Raw genomic sequence first — 22,543 nt, 5'->3', positions numbered from 1 at the left:
TCCCTTCCTAGCCACTACAGGATATCAAGGCTTAGATAATTATACTTTTAAATTCTTCGCTATTTCCACTTCATTTCTCTTCCAAATCCATAGTTGGGTTAAGGAAACGTAGCATACCAAATCCATGATAAAGGTGCTCAGTTTTTATTTTTAACATCAGAGAAATAATTTCTGGATTAGGCAGATCGATGGACTGCTGTTTATTTTTTATATTAAAACTCATACATATTTCTAGCTTTTTCATTTGTTTTCAATATGGAAATATTTTAAAAGCAAACTTGAATCAATCAAATGTATTAAGTTTTGTTTCCCCATCCGCAAAAAAAAAAAAACCCTATCAAGAAAGTTCTCAGATACATTTAATAGACACTAGGAGCAAAAAATAAAAAGATGTCGAGCAAAATGACTTGTCCCAGCAAAGGCATGTTATAATCTTCTGCCAACTTTTACAGAGCATGGAGCTAATAATTGGTGATTTATTTCAAATATCTGGATGCAGTTAAATCAGTGTTAAGCTAAATGTGTGTAATCTGAAGTTTAATTTTAATTTCAGAAATCATTCTATAATTTATTTCAGATATATAAAATAAGAGCCGTTTTATTCATCACCCAAACTTCTAACAGGGTAGGATTTTGTAAATAAGAATGTACAGGCATGCAAACGCTTACTTTATGCAAAAATATGCTATTTAAAGATAAAACTTACAGTCCCATAGAAGTAGACGGGATTCATCTTGAGAACTTGAATGCCTCAACAAAATAATTGTAAATGTAAGTTGTTCAATATTATTTTTCCTGAAGAAGAACCAAGACGTATATCTACCCTGTTTCCCCAAAAATAAGACCTCCCTGGATAATAATTCCTATCGGGCTTTTGAGCACATGCACTAAAATAATCCCCAAAATAATAAGCCCTCCCTGAAAATATTGCAACATAGCAGCAGCCATGAGGTGACCATGCTCGCTGTCTCCTGGACCTAAAAAATAATAAGCCCTCCTTGAAAATAAGGCCAAGCGCTTATTTCAAGAGTCAAAAGAAAATAAGAATCTTTCTTATTTTCAGGGAAACACAGTACTATAGCTTTATTTTTAAAATTTTTGCTCCAAGTCTGGTTAATCATTCTGAATGGGGTGTGTGTGGGTGTTTTGGATCTCTGCATTTGAGTGTAGATATTTATCTATCAATATATTTCTCTAGGTTTTTTATTCTGTCTTGGATCAAATATATCATGGGAAACATCCTTTAAAAAAGTCAACCACAGAGATTTTAAAGGAAACACAAGAGAAGTTCTACGGATTGCCATATGTTCCTGACACTGTGAGTAGCATGTCTCATAAAATTAAGAAAATAAAGGTTAGCAATTTTCATCTTCGTGTTAACTGCATAAAGTTATTTTCTTTTAGTGCCATATTCAACATCCTATTAAGAAAGTATTTTGTAATGATTTCTTAATGAGTATGTTTTCCTAAAATTCTTCTAATTAGGATTTGAAGAACTGCCTGACTTTTCCCATTCTGCGGTTTTACTTTTAGTGCATTCCCATTAAGTAAATTCCTATCAACATTAATGGGTACTACTTGGGGTGCTACAGGCATTTCCAGGAGAGGGCACACAGGATGAATGTTATTCTCTTTCATTTCCTTTTCTCCAGTTATTATTTTCGGCATTTTGATGTACACTTCATAGAATATCCAAAGGGACATACTCTGACATACATCAATGAGAGAACTTTTAGAATTACATGTAATCTTGTAGTGGGGTTGGTTTTTTTTGGTGAGTTGTTAATGTTTTATAGAAAGCAGGTGGTCTATTTTAGAATCAAATACACATTGTTGCCCATTCAGTTTACAGAAACAGAAATTAAAAAAACATATGCATTTTTGAATCAGTTTTGAAAATAAATCTAAGCTTTGGAATGCTTGTAATTTACCGCTTTGGTTAAGTGTGTTCCCTTTGTATCTTAAAATACAGGGTAAAACCAGCTTGAAGAAGCTGAGTGTAGGAAAAAAATAATGAAGTGAATATGGGATAAGCCTCTTTGTGGAATGTTCTGTAAAAACTCTGTGGTGGCTGCTTTATAGGTATCATTTCATACATTTAACATTAATTTCAAAATCCCGAGGACTTCTTTTCAAAGAACTTTTCATTTCGGCATCTCAAAAGATACATTATAGATAATGCCACCATATGGAGCCATGATAGCAATAGCAGTTAGACTTATATACCGCTTCATAGGGCTTTCAGCCCTCTCTAAGCGATTTACAGAGTCAGCATATTGCCCCCACAGTCTGGGTCCTCATTTTACCCACCTCGGAAGGATGGAAGGCTGAGTCAACCCTGAGCCGGTGAGATTTGAACCGCCGAACTGCAGATAACAGTCAGCTGAAGTGGCTGCAGTACAGCACTCTAACCATTGCACCATCTCAGCAAACCTATGGCACACGTGCCTGAAGTGGCATGTGGAGCTATGTCGCCTGGCACATGTGGTGTCACCCGTTCCTCTTCCTGGTTTCCGGCGTGCATGTGCGCATAATGATCAGCTGGCCTTCGTGCGTTCGGCAGTGCGCCCAAGGAAGAGCTGGTGTTCCGTTTCGTGGTGTGAGCATGCACACCGGCCAGCTGATTGTTGTGCACAGAAGACTAGCTTACTGGTGTGCATGTGCGTGCCGGAAACAGGAAATTCATTTTCTGGTGCGCACATGCCCCCAGGTTGTGCCCTCCAAGTTGCAGCCCAGATGAGCACGCAAGTGCGTGTGCGCAAACAGTGCACGCCCTTTCAGCAGTCGATGCCAAAAAGGTTCACCATCACTGATATAGAGACTATTAATATTGCAATCCTGTATTTTCACTGTAAGTCACATTGAGTTCAGTAAAGCTTACTCCTGAATAGGCACATCTGGCTTTTGTATAGAGAGACCCAGATGTCTCTACTTTTGCATGTCTTTTGTAAAGCATTGAAGATCTGGATCTTTCCCTAGCTTTGGGCCAGCAAGTTACGGGAACCTTATTTGGTTTGATTTGTTACGGATGTATAAGCTGCTGCAAGCACAAAATGTTTTCATTGTTGTTGTTTTTTTGACTTTTTAAAACTTATTTATTGTTTCAAGTTACATGACTGTCCATCTCAAACGCATATCTCTGGTTAACAGTATTAAAAATATAAAAGTATAGAAAGCAGAAAACAAAACAGCAGCCACACTAAAAACAGGCCCATTAAATTAACCTAACAATAGCAGTAGAACTGAGACGAAGTGGCGCAGTGGTTAGGGTGCAGTACTGTAGGCCACTTCAGCTGACTGTTATCTGCAGTTCAGTGGTTCTAATCTCACTGGCTCAAGTTGACTCAGCCTTCCATCCTTCCGAGGTGGGTGAAATGAGGACCCAGACTGTGGGGGCGATATGCTGACTCTGTTAGAGTCAGAGGGCTTAGAGAGGGCTGAAAGCCCTATGAAGCAGTATATGTCTAACTGCTACTGCTATTGCTAACTAAGACTTATATACTCCTTAATAGTACTTTACAGCCCTCTCTAAGCAGTTTACAGAGTTATTGCCCCAACAATCTGGGTCCTCATTTTACTGACCTCAGAAGATTGAAGGCTGGGTCAACTGAAGCTGGTCAGGATCAAACTGCTGGCAGTTGGCAGAATTAGTCTGCAATACTGTATTCTAACCATTGTGTCACCACCACACAGCATAGATAATATATGGGCCAGTTCCCAGCTCCTAAGTCCCAAGTGGGTGATTTTTGTTAGCTGCCCAGAGTCACATGGCAAGCAGGTATACTACTGAATTAACAAAATTCCAGTTCCATTGAGGCCTAATGGACATATTGGTAACTAGTCTCACTAGCAGTTAAGACTCTCAAATCCCAACTGCTATTATGTCAATCCTGTGCTCCATAATAGCTGGTATATTTCGGTATTCAAGACCCATATGGTATCTTTCTAAAAACACCTAAGTGCTTAACTGCATGTGAAATTCCTTTCCTCTTCTCCAATATAAACTACTACAAAAATATTTATGTCTCTTGTCCTATTTGGTTTATTTATGAGTTGCTAATAAAAGCAGAGAAGCGTTATAAATGGAAACCTTTTAATCTCTTACTTGACTCACTTTTCAAAATGTCATGGGTCTTTTAAAGTCTTCTTTTACGGTTCTATTTTTGAGTTCCATCTATTATTTTTACATATGATTTTAAATCTTTAATTCCCTACACCTGGATTGAGTCTGGTAGTGAAATTTATTTTTCCATAATCATAGGTTTGCATTATTAAAAGGTAATAATGTTAATGAGCAAAAGGCTATGAAGTATGTCTAAATAGCACTGAATATAACATTACTTTAAATCAAAGTCAACAAATACGCGATAAATTAATGTCTACAAATATGTGACCACAGAACTTAGTTCACTATTATATGTACTGAGGATAAATATTATTTCATCCTCTTGTTATTCCGTGTTCTTTTTGTTACTCTGCATAAACTAATTTTAAAAACTAGATTTCAAAAATCGCAGTTAACACAAAGAATTGCTTATTCACATCAGATAAAAAAAAAAAAAAAAACCCCACACCCCATATCAGACTTCTAATTGCACAGAAAGAACACTTAAATAATTTCTAATGCCAGGGTTCACAAGGCTTTCATAAATTTAGAAGAGCAATTAGAAGGCAATTTCGTTTTCTAGGTCATAAAATGCTAGTGTTTTATTCAGTAGCAATGGCAATAGCAGTTAGACTTATATACCGCTTCATAGGGCTTTCAGCCCTCTCTAAGCGGTTTACAGAATCAGCATATTGCCCCCAACAACAATCCGGATCCTCATTTTACCCACCTCGGAAGGATGGAAGGCTGAGTCAACCCTGAGCCGCTGAGATTTGAACAGCCAAACTGCAGAACTGCAGTCAGCTGAAGTAGCCTGCAGTGCTGCATTTAACCACTGCGCCACCTCGGCTCAAAAAGTAGTTAAAATGTGTCTCCTTTACCATGTATACAAGCAATAGCAATAGCAGTTAGACTTGTATACCGCTTCATAGGGCTTTCAGCCCTCTCTAAGCAGTTTACAGAGTCAGCGAAAGGGATAGGGTTAGAAGCGGTGATTCTAGTTTGGGATCTGTTCAGCATTAAAAAAAAATGAGATTTAGGGCCTCAGGTGTTAATCTCTTATTAACAAGGTGACTTAAAAGCCAATTTTAATCTTCAAAGTCTTAATTCTCTTTGGAAATAATCCTGAGCCTTCTACCATTTTTTTTTGTCATTTGTCTTGCTTTTATATCCTATACCTTGGCTCACTTCCCCAAAGCATGTATCTCTAATATGATTCGTCTCATTTGTTCCAGTTTTTCGCAAAAATGGCATATATAACTTTCTTGGACTTTGAAAAATAATACCCGTGTTTCCTCCTAAATAAGGCCCTGTCTTATTTATTTATTTTTTGCCATCAAAAAAGGCACTAGGTCTTATTTTCAGGGGTGAGGATGGGGTATTGTCAAACTGACTCACTTCACTTGGAAGCATCGCCCCTGCCTCCTTTTACCTGTCAGAGGCCTTCAGGAACTTCTTCAGCTTCGGATAGTTGCAGCCAGAACTCACGCACCCAAGTCCATTTCTTCTGCAGCCGGGAAGGCTTTTCTAAAAGCCTCTGAAGCTGATAACAGAGCTCCAGATCGATCTGTTATCGGCTACAGAGGCTTTCAGAAAAGCCTTGCCAGCTGCAGAAGAAATGGACCGAGGTGTGCGCGGCATGGCTACAACTATCTGAAGTAAGTAGTAGGGCTGCTCCACCACCACCCTATCCCCACCCTAGCTTAATATTTATCTGTGCACCCTGGAGTAGGTGGAGTCTTAATTAGGGCTTATATGGGGAGTAGGGCTTATATTGGGCCGACATGTAAAAATCTAGGACTTAAGCTAGGACTTACTTTCTGAGTAGGTTGTATTTTTGGGGAAACACAGTAAACTAGATATACATATATTTGCTCCTGTATATGACACGCTTTTTGGTTATTATTTGTAAATGCAAATTTTTATATAGTTCAGGCTCAAACCTTAATCCAACAAAGTGACATTGTATTGTGGTTCTAAGGAGACAGACAACTAACCTGGGATTAACTATCATATAGATTTCTTAATTGAAGCACTAGACTAACAAAATAGCAAATCAATCATACTATTCCTTATCCAAAAGGAAACTTCATATTTGTTTGCTATGGACATCTTCTATAAATAGGAATTTGGTAAAAATATTAATAATGTCTTACTGTTCTTTTAGCATTAAACCATATATGCTTAACTTCAGAGATGGTATTTGGCAGGTTCTGACCAGTTCTGCAGAATCGGTAGCGGAAATTTTGAGTATTTTGGAGAAGTGGTAAATACCACCTCTGACTGGCCCCGCCCCCATCTATTCTCTCCCACTCAAGTCCCAACTGATCGGGAGGAAATGGGAATTTTGCAGTAACTTTCCCCTGGAATGGTGTGGGAAAGGAGATTTTACAATATCCTTCCCCTGCCATGCCCACCAAGCCATGCACACCAAGCCATGCCACACCCACCAAGCCCGCCCACAGAACCAGTAGTAAAACAATTGAATCCCGCCGCTGCTTCACTTACTATTTTAAATGGTGAAACACAATTAATAACTGCATAAAGTTAAAAGCATTTCTATTAATTGAAATATTATTTTTTAAGTTTGTATGCTGTCTAAATTTCAACAATGTTTGAGCAGTTTAAAAGTAAAATTTCAGCCCCAATAATCTAATCTAGTTATGTAGATAACAAAATCAGGTTTTTGTTATCATTGACAAATTAATTCTATGAAATACATTATTTTATCATCTTACATTTTTATAGATGCGCTTCAATTAAAAAATATTTTGGACAAACTAAAACTTCTATAGAGCTTTTCTAAGACACAGTCACATTCTGTTTTAGAGGGGCATCAATAGAAGCACTTTACATGATTTTGGAGTTGGAAAAGGTACAAAAGAAGGCAGTTTAAATAATCAAGTGGCCTCAACACCTTATCTATAAGAATGGGACCTAGAATGGTAGGGATTTTTTAGTTCGGAAAAAAGGAACTGAATATAACGTATTCGAGATGTTAGAACAGACAAAACAAACTATTTCTTCATGCAGTGCACAATTAGCCTATGGAATTCATTAACTCAATATTTGGTAATGATCACTAACCTGGATAGATTTAAAGGGGGATTGGCTAAAATTATAGAGGATGGGGAAGGGCAATTAGTCTTGAAGAGTTAACTACTAGGTTAGAAGCAGGATCTCTCTCTGTCTCAGCATCTCAGAGGCATATAGTAACGTTCCTAAAGAATACTTCATTGGTCAAGCACAGTAGTCACATAAGGAATTTGTCTTCAATGTGTAAGCTCTCACATGCAAAACAACAAAGTAATAATAATATCAAAGTAATCATCATCATCATATCAATAAAGGAAGGTAGAGGAACAGATGTAAAAGATAATAGTAATAGAGCCACACTGCATGGGTAAATATTCTTAGACATGATGCATCTCAGAGACATGTAGTAAGGCACTGAAAAACAAAATTGTATTCTGAAATTCTTAGCCTAATGTTTTTATATTTCTGTTTTTGTTTTAAAATTGTCCTTGTTCATAATACTATAGATCAAGGGTCCCCAACCTGTGGGCCATGGCCCACTCCTAGACCGTGGTCTAATTGCCGCCAGGTCGTGTGAGTGGCCAGCCAGTGCACATGCACGGACGGCCCCACTTGACAAGAAAATGATCTACTCTTCTATTCTTGTAAGATTAAGATGAAATAAAAGGAATTTCTTAATCTGCCAGGTTGAGCTTTGTCTAGTCAGTTTCCTTGGGAGGAAGGCAAGTCTCAGCCAGCAGTGGTTCCAGTGCTCTAGAGTTGTCCTCAAGCAAAAGTGGTTTCCTCAAAAAAGGAACATTTGAAAACCGCTTCCTTGGAAGATCAAAATAATTCTTTCATTATCAGGCTCTTGAGGGGTGGGGGGAATCCAAAATTGTTTAAAAAAAGGTATATTTTCACAATTTTGTCAGTCCGTTTGGGAAATAATTCAGAACCCCAGTTCTGTTCAAACAATACAGCAAACATTAAACCTTCTCCTCTATTAAACCCTCAGGTGAAAAAGTTTATTGCACATCAAAACTTTTTTTTAAAAAAACCCCTTACATACTGTACTCTGTTGTTTAATTTTAAATGTGCTGCGTGTTTTGTATTATGGGAAAGAGACTAGGTAAAGTGGGGGAGTGGGGGGAAGTATACATGCTGCTGCCAAAATATTTTTGCTCTAGATGTAGAATAATCTAAGTTGAAGCTGAAGATATTATCAGACTCTGGTTTAGGAAAGTTACTTGGGGAGAAAAAAAAATGCTGATTTTAATTTGAAAGCTAAAATATGCTTTTTGTTTAATGTCTTCTTTTTATGTTGCATGCAGCCTGCAAGCAATTATAGAAAGAATAGTTGTTTGTTGGTAGAACATAAGGAACACTTTATTTTAGAAGAGCAAGCACTTTATAAAAAACAAGATCAATGACCCTTTGAGAAAAAATGGTAGAGTTTTATCACAGGGAGTAGAATGCTAGATTATTTGGAAACATTGAGAGTAAGTCCCAAATAATAGAATGGTGCAGCATTCTATCTAAGTAACAAGATTTTGGTTAACTATTTTTCTATTTTACAAAAAGAAAACCGGATTAATTAGCTAATATTAGTGCATGTGATAGATGTGTATGGGTAGTCCTCAACTTACATCCACAATTGAGCCCCAAATTTATGTTGCTAAGTGAAACTTTTATTAAATGAGTTTACCCCGTTTTATGGCCTGCCTTGCCACAATTCTTAAATGAATCATTTTCAGTTATTAAGTTAGTAACACAGTTGTTGAGTGAATCTAGCTTTGCTATGAAGAGCCAAGGTGGCGCAGTGGTTAAATGCAGCACTGCAGGCTACTGCTAGATCAGCAGGTCAGCGGTTCAAATCTCACCGGCTCAGGGTTGACTCAGCCTTCCATCCTTCCGAGGTGGGTAAAATGAGGACCCAGATTGTTGGGGGCAATATGCTGACTCTCTGTAAACCGCTTAGAGAGGCCTGAAAGGCCTATGAAGCGGTATATAAGTCTACTGCTATTGCTATTGACTTTGCTTGTCAGAAAGTTGCCAAAGGTGATCACATGTCCCCAGGACACTGCAACCATTATAAATAACAAGCAGTTGCCAAGCGTTTGAATTTTGATCACATGACATTGGGATCAGAGGTGGTATTTAGCAGGTTCTGACCATTTCTGGAGAACCGGTAGAGGAAATTTTGAGTAGTTCAGAGAACCGGTAAATACCACTTCTGACTGGCCCCGCCCCCATCTATTCTCTGCCTCCTGAGTCCCAGCTGATTGGGAGGAAATGGGGATTTTACAGTATCCTTCCCCTGCCACGCCCACTAAACCACGCCCACCAAACTACGCCACAGAACCAGTAGTAAAAAAAATTGAATCCCACCACTGATGGTGATGGTGCAATGGACATAAATGTGAAAAACGGTTATACGTCACTTTTTCAGTGCCATTGAAACTTTGAACAGTCACTAGTCAAACTGTTGTAAGTCAAAGACTATCTGTATATGGACAAATATGCATATAATTTAGCTCTGTTTTTAACACCGATTTAAATTTATCATAATCATGAAATATGCTTTCCACACAAGGCCCCTTGCTCCCTCTTTTGGGCCTGGAACACCTCTTGCACCAACCTGGAAGCAAAAAAATGGGTGGTGGTCACGTGTGTATGCATGGAGTGCAGGATGCATGTAGGTGGGTTGCACATGCATGTGGGGGGTCTTACCCACATTGTGGGCATGCACATGCTATGTCATGCACTCACATGCTATGTCATGCGCTCACATGCTTTTGGCATGTGATGAAAAAAAGGTTAGTTATCACTGACCTACAATGATAAAATAGAATTTCCATAATCCTTGCGAATTGTCTTTCCTGACCTGGTCTACTTTAAAGGGCTGACAGTAATTTATTTCCATGTTTATATTTGGATAAGTGGGAAAATGTTCTTTGAATGGCAGCAAAGATCTACCTTTACTTATCTTACTTTAGTTTCAGAGCAAAAATCATTGAAAATGTGAATTTCTCCCTTTTAATTCTGTTTCATGTACAGGCCTGGCAACTCCGATTCAGCCACCTTGTGGGTTATGGCGCTAAATATTATTCCTACCTCATGTCTAGGGCTGTATCATCTATGGTATGGAAGCAGTGTTTTGCACGGGATCCATTCAACAGGTATAAAGTAAACTGTATTTTTTTATTTAAAAAAAGAAGTGTTGATTAACCCTCAGGTCTCATTGAACTGTTTCAACTATGCTGCTCTTTTCCTTGTTAACATTTTTTTTTTTAATCAAACCCGGAGTGTGGTATTTATTGCAAATTGAGTTGAGATGGGGATCTACTGTGGCATTGGTTTATATAGATGCCCAAATGCACTACACCTCTGCATATGGGAGAAATTCAAGAAAAAAAAACATTTTGGAACTTCAGCTGGTGTATTCAGGCATGTAGGGTGTGATAAGATGCTTCCACTGCTCAGATCTGCTGAAAAATGAGTTAAACTGAGAGTCTCATTTGTGCTATTTTGAATGTCCGCTCCATGGAAATTCTGGAAAGTTTACCAAAAACAATAAATACATATATCCATAAAGGTAACCCAGAACCAAAGGAATAAAATTGTCTTTAGTTTTTTTTATGGAATGCAGGAAAGGAAAGGGCCAAGCATATCTCATAAAATTATGTGTTCTGAAGAATGAGGCAACCATAGAGAAGATCTGTCACTGTACCTGTGCCCAAGTTGGCCTTCTTAAAGTAGGGGACACACAGGCTTAGTCAGTTCTGTCAAGGTGGTGCCCGATGCTTCCGCCCTATTGGATTTTACAATCTGACAACATTGCTTTTCCTTCTGTTTTTCCTGCTGAAAATAGAAATAGACTTTGTAATAATTATGCAGTGTACAATGGGGCAGGCAGTTAAGGCCATTGCCTTTACTTTTAAAAGTTAAAAGATTAAGGATTTGTGATAGCCATCAGCAGCTCCCTTACTAAGAAAAGATACCTGGTTTGATAGTGGTCCCTGAGGGGAAAAAATACTTGGACTGATCAGTGACTGCACACTGAATACAAATCAGCAGCATATTGTAGCTGCTAATGAAAGCAAATATAATTTGAAGGTGCATCGATAGAAGTATAATGTATACTTTCCCAAGCGTGAAAAGTAATAGTTCTACTATATTCTTTAACGATCAGGCTACTTCTTAAATCTGATGTTCAGTTCTGAGTAATGTACTTTAAGAAGAATTCAAACAAACTGGAACCATATTCAGAGTAAACAACAAGGATGATCAGTGAAGCTTCCAAGGAGGATTGAAGGATATGGATATATTTAGACTTGAGTAATTAGGGAGGATATATGAGAGGATGTCATGTAGATGGTAGTCAGGACCTCAACTTCAGCTTCCAGAGTCTGAGACATAGTATAATGTATTTAAATGGCAGACAAGTGGATTAGAAAAAAACTTCTGAACAGTAAGAGCAGTTCAAGAGTGGAAACAAACTCCCAGAGAATTAATGGAGGTTTCTCAGCCACCTGAGATATTTTGCTCTGGATTCCTGTATTGCTCAGGAGCCTGGACTCAATGGCCTTTACCATATGACTGTAACAGTGATGGCGAATCTTTTCGGCACCAAGTGCCGAAAAGGGAGCACTTCGCTCGCACATGCACTAGTCTGGGTGCGACCAGGAAGATGAGTTGCCCAGGGGACATGCGCACACCGGAAAATGTACTTCTGGTTTCTGGTGTGCACATGCGTGCCAACCAGAACGCCTTTTGGTTACCTCTGCACATATGCACATGCCGATCAGCTAGCCACCAGAAAATGGAAGGCCAGCTCTTCTGGTTTCCAGCACTTCTGTACGCACAAAGGCCAACTGATCATTGTGTGCACATGTGCGCTAGAAACCTGGAAGAGGAACTGGCGACGCTGCGCATACCAGGCGATACGAGTCCATGTGCTATTTCAGGCACATGTACCATAGGTTCACCATCACGGGACTATATTATTTTATCCTTAGTACAGTGATGCTTCAGTTCTTCTTTAGTACAATTGCCATCAGTTCCCATCAGCATGTCAAATGGTCAGGAGCTGCCATTTCTCTTGCACCACTAATTCGTTATACCATATTTTTTGGAGTATGAGATGCACCAAGGTTTTGAAGAGGCAAAAAGGGGGGGGGGTTGCACTCTGCAGACCTCCCAAAAATGGCCCATTTTTCGTCAAAAAAATTGCATGCATAGCTTTTAGGAGGCTTATACTCCTGGGGGCTGGGGGACAAAACTGAGCAAAAAACGGCCTGTTTTTCGCTCATTTCTGCCCTCCCCAGCCCCCAGGAGCTCTCTGAAAGCCTCCTGCAGGCTCTGCATGGCCATTTTGGTGAAGGGGGCGGGGTTTCAGGAGGCAAAAAATGCTGAATTCAGGGTGTAAGACGCACCCAGTTTTTCAGTCTCTTTTTGGAGGGAAAAAGGTGTGTCTTATACTCCAAAAATACAGTAATATGTCTATTGTGCTCTATTGTAAATTTATTTATTGAGTGCTTTTCTGGAATGAATATACAAGATATAAATTCTAAATAATTAGATATTTGGTTTTTTGATAGTTTAGTGGGGAACTTGGAGAGAAGCGTGACACGAAGTTGAATAACTGGTTGTGATTGCAGATAACTGGAACCATAATGCTATCTCTTCCTACAGAGCAATGGGTGAACGTTATCGGCAAGAAATGCTGGCACATGGCGGTGGCAAAGAACCGGTGCTCATGGTTCAAGGTAATATAAATATTGTCACCCTTTTATTGCTTTTCCTCAGTATACATTTAGGAATGACCATGCTTTGTAATTCAGCATGATTCCAATTGTACCTTTTAAAAATCCTTATGAACATTTGCCTTAAAAAAATGCACATGTGCCACTATTGTACACACAAAAATGCATATTCAAGCTAGTTGACTCTTGTAGATACATATTAAAGGCTTCAGTGGAAGATTTCAATTTAGCTTGAAGCATTCCATAGTATTACTAGAAGGAGAAGAAGAATTGGAGAAAGAAAACCAAATATCCGAGGATATTGAGCAATTTACTAGGTACTACTCTAAATTGTGTACTAAAGTTATATTTATGTTGGCAGTTCTAAAGGAATGATTCACATCAGAGAGAAATAGTGTTTTTATAAAGTTTGTTTCTCTAATGTTAAACTATATCGGAATTTTCCTAATGTAACTTTTTAAAATGTTAATGACACAAGAAAGGCGTGTATGTGTGTGTGTGTGTGTTAGGCTGTGTCTTTTCCTTCTATATATAAAAGAGCAGATGTTCTGAATCATCATTGATTGTTTAAACTACAAAGACCAGTGCATCGTTTCCCAGCATTCTCTGCTAAAAAAAGCAGAGAAGCTATTTAAATTACAGTTTGACTTACCGTATTTTTCAGAGTACAAGATGCACCCTTTTCCCTAAAAAAAAAAAGGCTGAAAATCTGGGTGCGTCTTATACACTGAATACAGCATTTTTTAAACCCCACCACTTTCACCAAAATGGCCGTGCATAGCCTTTAGGAGGTTTTCAGAATGCTCCTGGGGGCTGGGGAGGGCAGAAATGAGCGATAAATGGGGCGTTTTTTTCCTCAATTTTGCTCCCCCAGCCCCCAGAAACACTCTATAAGCCCCCTAAAGGCTATGCATGCCCTTTTTTTGACAAAAAACGGGCCTGTTTCCGTGAAAAACAGGTTAGCTTTTTTGCTCATTTTTTGGGGGGGCACCCCTCAGGAGCACTCTACAAGCCTCCTAAAGGCTATTCATACCCTTCTTTTGAAGAGAGAAAAAAAACGGGCCGTTTTTGGGAGATCTGCAGAGTGCAAAACAAAATTTTTCATTTGCCTCTTCAAAATCTTGGTGCTTCTTAGACTCTGAAAAATACGGTAAATTGCAGTTGGAAAATACTATCTCTGGATGTAACAAATTTGAGAATATTCTACAAACTATCAAAGTAGGCCGTTTGACCTTTTTTTAGTGTTATGCGATATGTATTAGTCATAGGTAGATGCAGTGACAAAATGCATGCCTCGACGCAAATTATGCCTCTTGTGTTACAAATATAAAAGAATGGAGATTGCATCACAAAGTCACGACACACCATTCATCCTTTGGATATCACTGAGATTAGGGCAGACACCGACAGCATTGGTGTTGAAGGCTGTTTTAAATAAACTCTGCCCACCTTTGGCGTGACTAAGCCAGATAATGCTTCCAAGCCAGTTAGCAATTAAGGCAAAGAAAAGAGATGCCACAGCATTCAGGTTGGCTGTTCTGTTCTGGGAGTGTCTTTGCTGATCCTGCTAGCCTGTTTTGTTTATGGAAAAGCTCTCTTTTCTCCACAAAAGGCAGCCCTGGAAACACAAAATTTATTTTGTGTATCAAAACCTCATGCCAGCAGTATGAGGGCATTTGTTTTGTATGTGTCCTCTGCCCTTCCAACGTATGAAAAGTTCTGGAACCAGTAAGTCTTTTCTGGGGAGAGGAGGGATGAAGAGACTGGCATTCCTTCATACCAGTCTTTGACTCCTGGCAATCACCTGGACTAATCAATGCAGCTTTCTTGGTGAGATTTCAGAAGCACTTTGCCATTAACATATACCTAGGACTGGGAGACAGTTCCTGGCCCAAGGTCATCCTGTCTAGGGTGGAACTAGAACTTTTGACTTCTGATTTCTAGCGCAGGGTCTTTAACCACTATACCAGCTGCCTCTCTTCTCTCTTACTTGCACATAAATGTTTGAATCAGGCATGAAAAAGGATTGAAAGAGAAATAGTAGATATTATGAGCCATGGTGGCGCAGTGGTTAGAGTATAGCTACTTCCGCTGATCACCGGCTGCTAGCAGTTTGGCAGTTCGGCTGTTCAAATCTCACCGGCTCAAGGTTGACTCAGCCTTCCATCCTTCCGAGGTGGGTAAAATGAGGACCCGGATTGTTGGGGGCAATATGCTGATTCTGTAAACCGCTTAGAGGGGGCTGAAAGCCCTATGAAGCGGTATATAAGTCTAACTGCTATTGCTATTGCTAGATTGAATCTCACCAGGCTCAAGGTTGACTCATCATTCTGTCCTTCCGAGATCGGTGAAATGAGGACCCAGATTGTTGGGAGAAATATGCTGACTAACAACTGCAGTGATTTGCTTAACAACTGTGGCCAAAAAAAAATGTCATAAAAGGAGGCAGAACTTACTTAACTGCCTTGGTTAGCATGGAAATTTGGGGCTACATATATTGATGATCCGATATAATTGGTGACTATATCAGATCATCAATGTATCAAGGAGCAAAGTAGCTTTGCTTGAAGTGGGAAATGAGGCAAAGTATTGCAAATTATATATAAATGGCAGGAAACTAGAGCGAGTAGATGAACCTGTGTACTTTGGCGGAATGTTTATGGAAGATGAGAAACAGATGAAAAAAAACAACTGTGATGTGCAGATGTTGGTAGCAAAGATGTGGTATATAGTCTGTAGAAAAGAATAAATGTTTACCAGAAGGAATGAAAATAGCTGTGTATAAGAATGTACTTCTGCCCACAGTCATATAGAAGAGTGGAATATGTCAAGAGGAACATAAATGTTGAATGCAGTGGGATGAAGTTTGCAGGGTAAAACAAGAACAGATAGGTTAAGAATGAATTGTTGCTGAAGGAATGTATATTGAATGCAAAAGTGACTGATGAGCACAAAAGAACTATTGAGGTGGTTTGTTCCTCTAGTGAACATGAATGAGGATTGTAGGCTTGTATGGTATTCCTAAAAGTATTCTTTATTGTCGCCTTCAATCTAACGTATATTTTTAAGCCCAGAAAAGACATAACTTCTTTTAAAGAACTATTGGCAGGTCTCCACCTGCCCGTTAGATTTAGCAGGTAAGGCCTGCTCCATGTCCCTTCCATGAAACAATATCATCTTGTTGGACTTGGGAGTCATGCCTTGTAAACATGTCTCTGGAAATAATGAATGGCCCCAACATTCTTAGTTTTTCACAACACAAGATGTTAAAAACCCATCTCTTCCGCCAACTCTGCTGGTTAATGTTGCCTCACTACAAATTGGAATTGCTATTTGTGATTTCAGTCATTTACAATTTGGATTAAATTGTTGCTGTCTAGAGTTACTGCCATGTGATAAGCAGCGATAGAAATTGGGAGGGAGGGAGGGAGGAATGACATCAAATCCAAGGCGGGAAAGCGTTTTTCAAGGGCGCGTGGTCCAACGTCCTCAGAGGAATGGGAGGTGCTTTCGTCTTAGTCTTGTATGACGAAATCAAGAAATACACATAAGCTGAAACATCCGCCCACTCCTTAGACGACCCTTCCCGCGTAATGTTCCATGGACTTGCATCAAAACTATTTATCATTTCCCGTTCCCCCCCCCTCTCCCCCGGGTGGGTATCTCGTAGTTGACGGAGAGGCCATGATTCTGCTTGCCTGATACCCGTGCTCAAGGCATTCCTTTGAGAAAGGGACTCAAACTTTATTTTTATTCAGTCACTCCTGTTAAAATTAAGTTTGAGAAATAAAGTGGAAGTGGACATCAAATCCAAAACCTGCTTTCCAGATTTAGATCTGAATACTGCATGTCTCTAGAAAATGGAATTGCAAGATAAATATTTGGAAGAAGAATGAATAGTTCAAGACGAAGGACAGGCTTATATTTTCTTAACATTTCTTTTGAAAATAGTAGATTTAATCCCTTGTTGCTATTTGGGGAATAAAGTGTTAGTTGTTGATAATTTGGCATTTCCAATTCAATCCCCTGATTCCAGGTTTCAAGGCAGAAGACCCGGAAAGCTTTGTTACGACAATTCACTGTGGTGGGACTTGTTGTTGTTTTTTTACCATGTTTTTTATTTATTTTTTGTTACTGTGGTGGGACTTGTACTTTCAGTTATGGTTAATTTTTATCAGGTGTTTAGAATCAACATTCAATTCATTCTGAGTTATCTCCCTTTCATATTTCCTAGGTATGCTACAGAAGCAACCATCAGTGGAAGATTTTGTGGAAGCTCTTGTATCGGACTTAGATCAAGACTTTGAAACGTTCTTTATGGATTCTGAATAACAGAGAAGAATATTCTGAAAGTTTTTGAATGTATTGACAGTGTACATAGAAGTTGGCTTTTGTAAAAACAAGGTGTATATCAAATAAATGCTTTACTTGAAAAGTAAAACGGCTGTTTTTTTTTTCTTTATAGAAAGATAAGACCTTAAGCATGTTTTGTGCAGCATTCACTTATTTGGGATTATTTTTATTTGCTTTTGTGTATACTAAAATAACTGCTTCTCTCACACAAGTTCAGAAAAAGCAGACGTGTTATATGTCCTCAGTACAACAAGCAGGTTTCATACATACCCATCGCCAACATGCCATGTACAAAGGTTAAGTCAGTGTTTCTCAACCTTGGCGACTTTAAGTCCTGGGGACTTCAACTCCCAGAATTCAACTCCTGGGAGTTGAAGTCCCCAGGATTAAAGTTGCCAAGGTTGAGAAACACTGGGTTAAGTGGTAGTAAGCAAAAGAAAATACACCTTAATCTAGTTTACGTAAACACCATTTACATACCTCAACTTACTTTTTCATTCTTGATTGTACCATGTATTCATCTACTACTTTGTATTGGCCTTTTGTTCTCTACATTTCTTGTCATTTTCTTTTTAAGAATTTCATCAACCCTACACAACCATGATTCCCCCCCCCCTCCTCTCATTCTGTACTGTCAGAGTTTGTTCCATACATTCAACTCCAGAGAGCACATACAGATAACTGATTCAGCTGGGTTCATTAACTTCTTTATATACATAAGAATAGATGAATCAATGTACAATACCAACAGGTGGTTCTTCCAAGTAAACACAAGGCAGGAGCGTTACAGGCAAACACAAGCAGTTACTTTCATATCAGCAGACAAGCCCAGACGGAGTGCTAGTTTACTTCTCAGAGCAGCAGACTCAGAGCTTAGTCTAATTTCAGTTTCTATTCTCAGCTAAGCCACGCCCAGACTCAAGCTTAAGTTTCTGTTTCAATTCTTTGCACAGACTCAGAAAGTTTAAGCTCCCATTGGCTGACTTAGTTGCTATGCTTATTCATTGGCTGACCTTTTTCCCATGTCTCTTGACGGTCATGAATATTTTAACATGTTCTCTCTTCTCTCATATATTTGTTTTAGGGTCCAATCCTTGTTCAGTCCTTCTGTATGATTAAATCACCCGAATGTGCTGCTTTCATACCGGTCATCCCCTTTTATGTTCAATCAACATTCATTCTTCTCTTACCACATAACATTTCTTTCTGAAGTATCCCATTCCTGCTACATTGAACTTCCTGTTATGTTCCTCAACTGAGTGCCACATAACAAAGGGAGCAACTGATTTCCTTTATGCAGCTTTGGGAAAACGTTGACTGCTCTGAACCTTCGCATGTCTTAATTTTCCCCCAGTTAGTTTGCCATTCATCACAAGGCTGAATCACTAACATGAAAGCATTCATAATTCCCAGGTCACCAAAAGGCCATATCTTGAACAAGAAAGATACAATAAGATGAAAATACAGAATCCCATCTGGCAGTTTCATGAAGGAGACAGAGCAAAGCATCACTACTAATTAGAAAATAAGGGAAAATAATAATGCATTAGCTTCAAGGAATGCAAGGGAATAAGTGTCTCTACGTGTCTGTATTCCTAATGAAACTTGCTGCAGAGTACATAAATAAAAAAGTTGCATATATATTTAAATATATGCTTAAAAAAAGGTCGGCAGTTCAGCAGTTTGAATCCCTAGCGCCGCATAATGGAGTGAGCTCCCGTTACTTGTCCAAGCTTCTGCCAACCTAGCAGATCGAAAGCACATAAAAATGCAAGTAGAAAAATAGGAACCACATTTGGTGGGAAGGTAACAGCGTTCCGTGCGCCTTCGGCATTTAGTCATGCCAGCCACATGACCATGGAGGCGTCTTCGGACAGCGCTGGCTCTTTGACTTTGAAGCGGAGATGAGCACTGCCCCCTAGAGTCGGGAACGACTAGCACACATGTGCGAGGGGAACCTTTACCTTAATACTATTTTTCTTTGCAACTGGGATAGATGCTCAAGATTCAAAATGATTATGCCTAAATTGATTAAATCAGGTTGCTGGGCTCAGAAAGCAGTTTTGTCTCTTTGAAGTTCTCTTTTAAGTCTTGCATTTGATTTCAATACTCTACTCCCCAATGTATAGGTCAGGGGATGAAAATGAGGAAAGCAAAAAGGAAATTAACACTGAATGAAACAATGCACTGTTAAAAGTATCTGGGAGCAGAAAAAAGCAATGTTAAATATTTTGTTTTCCCTGTGAGTTGCAGACCAGAGGATCAATGCTGGCTGGATCACTTTATGCAAGAAGTAGCCGTCTCTCCCTGCCCCCCCCCCCCAGGAGCTTTCCAGTGGCAAGCTCTTGTGGTTGCCCAAGGCACATAATTTTGTTCCTTAAAGCCTTTTCTAAGCTTTACAAGTATGTTTTTAAAGCTTGTCACTCAGGGCCTGCTTCCCATTTCCAACAATCTATGTAGGGCACTCCTTTTTCAAGCGCATCGATGCAGTTCTTCTTTGCCATTCTGATCCTGTTGTTGTTGTTTAAATAGAGGAGTCCATGCGTGCTTAACATGCTTCCATCACAATGGCAGGAAGTCATGCAATTAATTGAGCACGTTAATGCTTTGCACTTAATTTGGCTCTCACTATAACTCTGGGGAACGAATCGTATTTTCTTTTAAGTAGAAGGTTTTATGAAGAGTACAGTTCATTTTAAATTATTAGATTTAGGTTGCAATAAATAGGGTTAGAACAGGGGTGTCAAACTCAGTTTCATTGAGGGCCGCATCAGGGTTGTGTTTGACCTCGTGGGTGTGGAGTGGACATGGCCAATTCAATGTCACTCATGTCGGCCCCTGTGGGGACCCGAGCACACTCTCCGCGAAAACGGGCTCCCAATCTCCATTTTTGGCTGTGACTGCCTCCTGAAACCTTCTGCCCGCAAAAACAGAACTGGGGTGAGCCATGTGGGCTGGTCCCTCATTTCCCGGTCAGCCCCATTCCATCTTAAAGGGCTAGATCTAAGTACCCCATGGGCTGGATGTGGCCTGCGGGCCTTGAGTCTGATACCCCGTGTTACCGTTTTTCCTCAAAAATAAGACAGGGTCTTATTTTCTTTTGACCCCTGAAATAAGTGCTTGGCCGTATTTTCAGGGCGGGCTTATTATTTTTGAGGTGCAGGAGGCAGCGAGCGTGGTCACCTCATGGCTGCTGCTGTGTTGCAATATTTTGTGGGAGGGCTTATTTTAGCTCATGTGCTCAAAAGCCCGATGGGCTTATTATCCAGGGAGGTCTTATTTTCAGGGAAACGGTACAATAATGACAGAACCAACACTAGCCTTTCTTTTTCTACACAGAAAAGAGTGACAAACTCATACTCTTGTTTAGACTATTGCAACACACACTACGTGGGTTGCCTCTACAGAGTATTTAGGAATGCAGAATGTGGTTGTGTGGGTAATAAATGGTGCCAGATATACAGCACATACAATCTCATTTCTTCAAGAGCTGCATTTGTTACCGGATTGTTTTTGGGAGCAATTCAAGGTTGTGGTTGTCACCTTTAAAGCCCTACATAGCTTGGGACCAGGTTACCCGAGGAATTGCCTTTTTCCACCATTTCTGTTTTGTTTTTCCTGTCCTAAGTAATGAAAGGTTTGATTTCCCGACTTCCTGTTTGAATTGCTTGATTCTGGCGGATCAATGACTGATCCCTTCCACCTCAATTTCCTGATCCCTAAGACACCAGTTTCAGTTGTGGGTTTCCAATTTATTTTACTACCGGTTTGCTTCTGCGTGCGCGCACAATGCTTCTGCGCATGCACAGAAGCGTCCAGGCGGTTGGGTGGAACCTCCCACCACCGCCACTGTCGGTTCGCCCGATCTGGGGCAAACTGGCATAAACCTATCTCTGATGAGTTTGTAATTGGTTTGTTTCACTGTGTTGAGCTTTCTCATGTTCATGTTTGTTATGTTCTATTTTTTCCCCATATAGCAACATCAAAAAGAAAGGCGTTTATCTAGCCACCTTAGGATGCCATTAGTACTCCAAAAGATCATCAGCTCATCTTCAATAGCATGTTTATTTTAATTTGTTTAAGGTTTTTACCCCCACCTTTATTATCTTTTATAAATAACTCAGATGGTGAACATGGCTAATATTCCTTTTTTTTCTCCTATTTTCCCCACACCAATCCTGTGAGGTGAATTGGGCTGAGAGAGAGTGACTGGCCCAAGATCATCAAGCCGGCTTTCATACCTAAGATGGGGCTAGAACTCACAGTCACCTGGTTTCTAGACCCGCACCTTAACCACTACACCAAACTGATTCTGATGAGGAATTTATGCTCATATTTTAGCAATAGCAATAGCAATAGCAGTAGACTTATATACCGCTTCATAGGCCTTTCAGGCCTCTCTAAGCGGTTTACAGAGAGTCAGCATATTGCCCCCAACAATCTGGGTCCTCATTTTACCCATCTCGGAAGGATGGAAGGCTGAGTCAACCCTGAGCCGGTGAGATTTGAACCGCTGACCTGCTGATCTAGCAGTAGCCTGCAGTGCTGCATTTAACCACTGCGCCACCTTGGCTCTTATATTGAGTTTATATTGAGTACCATCTGACCTGAAGGGCCCATCAACTGACATTATATTGTCAATCATTTTAGATTTTTCTAGCTACGTGGTTTTCTTATAAAAATACAAGAGTGCTTTGTTATTGTCTTACAATACAATACAATACAATAGCAGAATTGGAAGGGACCTTGGAGGTCTTCTAGTCCAACCCCCTGCCTAGGCAGGAAACCATATACCATTCCAGACAAATGGCTATCCAACATCTTCTTAAATACTTGCAGTGTTGGGGCTTTCACAACTTCTGGAGGCAAGCCGTTCCACTGATTAATTGTTCTAACTGTCAGGAAATTTCTCCTCAGGTCTAAGTTGCTTCTCTCCTTGATTAGTTTCCACCCATTGCTTCTTGTTCTACCCTCAGGTGCCTTGGAGAATAGTTTGACTCCCTCTTCTTTGTGGCAACCCCTGAGATATTGGAACACTGCTATCATGTCTCCCCTAGTCCTTCTTTTCATTAAACTAGATGTACCCAGTTCCTGCAACCGTTCTTCATATGTTTTAGCCTCCAGTCCCCTAATCATCTTTGTTGCTCTTCTCTGCACTCTTTCCAGAGTCTCCACATCTTTTCTACATCGTAGTGACCAAAACTGAATGCAGTATTCCAAGTGTGGCCTTATAAAGTGGTATTAACACTTCACGTGATCTTGATTCTATCCCTCTGTTTATGCAGCCTAGAACTGTGTTGGCTTT

General features: G+C 39.7%; 1 protein-coding gene across 2 annotated transcripts in view; it reads left to right on the top strand.

Moving 5' to 3' along the window:
• The window catches only part of MIPEP (mitochondrial intermediate peptidase), a 62,075-nt gene extending 44,749 nt beyond the window's left edge, over window positions 1-17,326 (top strand). For both annotated transcript variants that reach the window (XM_087721225.1, XM_087721224.1), the window contains 4 exons: window positions 1,199-1,318; window positions 10,178-10,299; window positions 12,815-12,888; window positions 17,120-17,326. In XM_087721225.1, coding sequence (XP_087577351.1) covers window positions 1,199-1,318; window positions 10,178-10,299; window positions 12,815-12,888; window positions 17,120-17,217 — 414 coding nt within the window. In that variant the 3' untranslated portion in view covers window positions 17,218-17,326. The remainder of the gene's footprint in view (window positions 1-1,198; window positions 1,319-10,177; window positions 10,300-12,814; window positions 12,889-17,119) is intronic.
• The last annotated feature ends 5,217 nt before the right edge of the window (window positions 17,327-22,543 follow it).

This window comes from Thamnophis sirtalis, unplaced genomic scaffold, assembly GCF_051295495.1.
Source record: "Thamnophis sirtalis isolate CommonGarterSnake01/CBP01778 unplaced genomic scaffold, rThaSir2_p1.2 scaffold_8, whole genome shotgun sequence".
Lineage (NCBI taxonomy): Eukaryota > Metazoa > Chordata > Lepidosauria > Squamata > Natricidae > Thamnophis > Thamnophis sirtalis.
This window is presented reverse-complemented; position numbering and strand designations above follow the sequence as displayed.